At 50.6% G+C, this 3,756-nt stretch overlaps 1 protein-coding gene across 1 annotated transcript in view; it reads right to left on the bottom strand.

Moving 5' to 3' along the window:
- ETV7 (ETS variant transcription factor 7) overlaps positions 1-3,399 on the bottom strand; it is a 6,040-nt gene extending 2,641 nt beyond the window's left edge. Inside the window, exons 1-3 of the mRNA XM_035900140.1 lie at positions 1,703-3,399; positions 1,256-1,420; positions 865-972 (exon numbers count right to left, since the gene is read on the bottom strand). Coding sequence (XP_035756033.1) covers positions 865-972; positions 1,256-1,420; positions 1,703-1,844 — 415 coding nt within the window. The 5' untranslated portion in view covers positions 1,845-3,399. The remainder of the gene's footprint in view (positions 1-864; positions 973-1,255; positions 1,421-1,702) is intronic.
- Between the last annotated feature and the right edge of the window lie 357 nt (positions 3,400-3,756).

Genomic DNA, 3,756 nt, shown 5'->3' with positions numbered 1-3,756 from the left:
CCACCGGGGCGGCCTCCCCACCACAGTCTGTCCCTACAACAACAACAAAACCCCCCTGTGATGCATCATGGCGGGTCCCAGGATGAAAGAGGTGGGGAGGGACAGCCCAGGTTAATTTTTAGCCTAGTACCAGCCCAGCCCAAGGAGGAAGGTGCTGAGGAAAGCCTGGGATTTTCCTAAGGCAGGAGCCTTAGAAAAAGAAAAAAACTTAGAAAAGGGTCAGATGCAGAAGAAAACCTGGAATAGGAGAATGTAGCAGAATACAGGCATGCCCTTATAAATTGTTGGGGGGGGGGGGGCTTAAGATGTTCCCCACCCTACACCTGAGGCAGCAGAAGAGCTCAGCCAAGCACTCCCAGCTCCACTTCAATACAAAGCCTGATATCAACCTATCTGGACCCTAACCTAGCTTCCCCCCCCAGGGGCACTAATGAGCCTCACCTGGAGCCTCTCCCCACTCCACCCATCGGCCCAGAAGCTCTATTTAAGCTCAGCCCTGCATCCTTAGCCCTTTCCCAGCTATGCTGCATAGAGGACTAGTGTCCAGCCTAGGGCTGTTGGGGTCTTCCCTGATCTCAGTCTGCAGACAGCATTCCTAGTGCAGCCATAGCCTTGCCTGGTCACCATGGACCTACCTGGTGCTGTCTAGACCTGATTCTGACCAGACCTGCTTCATCCCTACAAACTTTCCTGGTGACCTGGACTTTGTTGGACCTGGCTGCCACCTCCAGGACTGTCCTGCTTGCCTTGCTCAGGTAGGGCGGGATGGGTTCAGCTAGCTGAGCTTCAAACCCCAGACGTGTGCAACCCACTGGAGCTGAGGGCAGGCTCTGCTTGATGGACAGCTGCCATTCTCCATTATACCTTCCTCTGTGCTCCTGGCTTCCCTGAAGGATGAGTTCAGCAAGGGGCTGCGCACCAGAGCTCTTCTTTGAGTTTTAATGTACTGGAGTATTTCATATAACACATCACCTGCAGGGAAGGAAAGTCTGCTCAGATGATTTTATATTACAAGTCCCTCTTGGCTGATGCTGTTGCTTAGATTTCTTTGCTACAGAGCAAGAGGTTATGCCCCATGCCAAAGCATTTGCAGTCCAGATGGACTAAAGGAAGGAAGAGGGTTGACCTTGTCTCCAGCACCCAACTGGCCAGAGCTAAAGCCTGGTCTGCTGGGACCCATCCAGCCCCTCGCAGCAGACCACAGCTTGTGCTGTACTTGGATGGTCCTCAGAAACACCCTTGCCCTTGGTCTAACCTGAGCTCGGAGCTCGGTATCTGAAGTCATCCTTGGTGAGGATGCACAGGGCTTTGCCGTTCATTTCAAACTTGCTTTCGTCAGTTTGCCGAAGGGAATACTCTTTCTCAGTCCATCTTAGCCAGTGGATCACGTCATCCTTGCTCCACAGTGAGGGCTGGATTCCTGAAACCAGGGTCAGCCTCTGAAACAACTCAATCTCCACTTTCAAAACTGCTAAGGGGCAGGGTGGGATACTAGTCTGCTCCGTCACCAAACTTTCCCTCTATATTGAGCACTCACAGGTCAAAAATGCCCCAGAGAGAAAACAAACCCTGATGACTGGTCCATCTTGTCCCCCTTGGCAGCAGGCAATGGTCCCTGGGTGGGACACCACAGCTGTACCCACCACATCCCACCCTGTGGGAACTTTTTTAAGCAGCATTGACTTGCTCAACATCTACTCACTCAGCCTGCCTGGAAGCTTGAAGATCTCCCCCTCGCTGATGGGTATGTGTCTGGCCTGGGATGGGGTTGGTAACGAAGCTGTGACAACAGGGCTGGAAGAGCTGGTTGCCACTTTACCCTGGGGAAAAGAGATCAAACACATCAGTGGGGGAAAATTCCCAGCTCTGGTCCTGCCTTTGCTTTGGAGATGCCTCCAACGCAGTAAACACTGCTCAAATATTTTCTAACTCGTTTCTTGCAGCAGCATGATGTGCTGTCTGCAGCTCTTGCACGCTGGATCTAGGTCTTTTATCAGCCCCAGAATGAACCTCTGGTTGCCCAGGATAGCGTTAGTAGCCAGAGATCCCCCTCTCTTTCTCCAGCTCTTTTCTTTAGCAGAGGTACCCACCCTCATCCAGGCTCTGGATGTGGGTTATCCATTCGCACTGCCCCATGGCAGCAGGGAAGTAGAAGATGCAGCCAAGGCTGGCAGAGCCTGCAGTGCCCATGGTGGCTCCCGCTTCCTGGGGGATCCTCAGATGCTCATTGGATGCCCCAGCTTTTAGGACAGTACTTCAGTTCCTTAGGGTCATGAAAACAGAGCTGGCAATAGTGCTTACATTTTGCCTTAAAAACACAGTATGAAGAGATTTCTAACTTTTCCCCCAGTGATCATTTGGGCATAAGTGGAAAAAGCCATCCCATGGTTGAGAGGGATGTCCTCTCATCTTGCTCTCTTGCCATTAAGTCCCAGCCTCTCGGCAATTACCCCTCCTTCTCGGTTGCTCATCAAGGAGCCCCTCCAGCCTCACCAAGCAGGTGGGATGATCAGTGATGGGAGGAGAGGCAGTCCCAGCACCTCTGCTGGGCTGAGGGCCAGCATCGGCCCCGTTCTCCCTCCAGGCTCTCATCCACGTGAGCCAGAAGGGAGCTCGGCTCCTGCTTTCAGCCCCATCTAGATCTTGAAATATTACTGGCAGCCAAGCAGATAATGTTTCCCCTTAAAAATCTATTCATGTGAATCCCAGCAATTTCTCAGCTTCATTCTCTGGAAAATTAACAATTTTGCTTGCAAATAGTATTTTCTGAAGCGGTTGCCAACTCTGAGCGCTTCAATACACCCTCAGGCAGATTTTTAGAGGTGGTTAAAGCAGCCAGCGCTCCTCGACCGTGTGTGCAAATAGATGAGCTGAGCTCCCCGTGAAAACCAGGGGTAAAGAAAATCACAGTGTATGCTGAGAGCAGATGGTGGTTGGACACCTCTTAAATGCAAAACTGGTGGCCCCAAAGCCAGGAACTTGGGAGACAGGAGCAAAGGGCTCCATCCCTCTTGGGGAAAATGCTTCCCTGTGATCCTGGGGGGGTTACAGCAGGAGAAAAGCAGCAGTTTGGTGGTGGGAAAGGGGTTTTCTTCACCAGAAGGATGTGTTAGCAATTTGTCTGGTAGTGGTGGAATCGCCGTTGGCTGACTCGGGGTTGATGGGTTTGGCAAAGCAAGTGGCTGCGTAATATTGTATGAGGAAACCAGAGAAACACCAGTATAAACTCTGAACAGGCTTGATAGCAGCGCAAACTGTGTTTCGGATTCATTCTAAGCAATAAGCTATGGGAAAAATAAAAGTGAAAGAAATCGGCAATGTATTTTGTCTAGAACTCCTCTAAAAAGTTATTTTAGTTTTCTCCCATCAGTGTGACTCTTACAACAAGATTTACAGTAAAAACAGACTAAATGTGTGATATTTTTCTTGCTCTTAAAGATTTCTAGGGCATAAGAGACGCATTCTTGATTTTTATTACTTTGTACTGATTTTATGTGCTTTTTTTTCCCTTTTTTTTTTTTTTTTCCCCCTGCGTAGCTGCTTTCACACGTTTCTGAGATGACATTTCCTTGCTTCAAGAGGAAATATTGTCCTTGGAGGGGTTCGAGTGGGAAAGCGAGAAAACAGGGGGGTGAAAACGAAACCCCAGACGTGCGAGAGCAGCTTGCGGCTCAGTCCCAAATCGAGGGGACAGAGCCCCCCGGCTGCTCCGGGCTCCGTGAGGCCGTTCGGAGGTGGTTGAGAGGGTCGTCGTCC

Source organism: Egretta garzetta, unplaced genomic scaffold (assembly GCF_000687185.1).
Source record: "Egretta garzetta isolate BGI_Z169 unplaced genomic scaffold, ASM68718v1 scaffold688, whole genome shotgun sequence".
NCBI lineage: Eukaryota > Metazoa > Chordata > Aves > Pelecaniformes > Ardeidae > Egretta > Egretta garzetta.
Note: the sequence above shows the minus strand (reverse complement) of the source record. Positions and strands in the feature narration are given on the sequence as shown.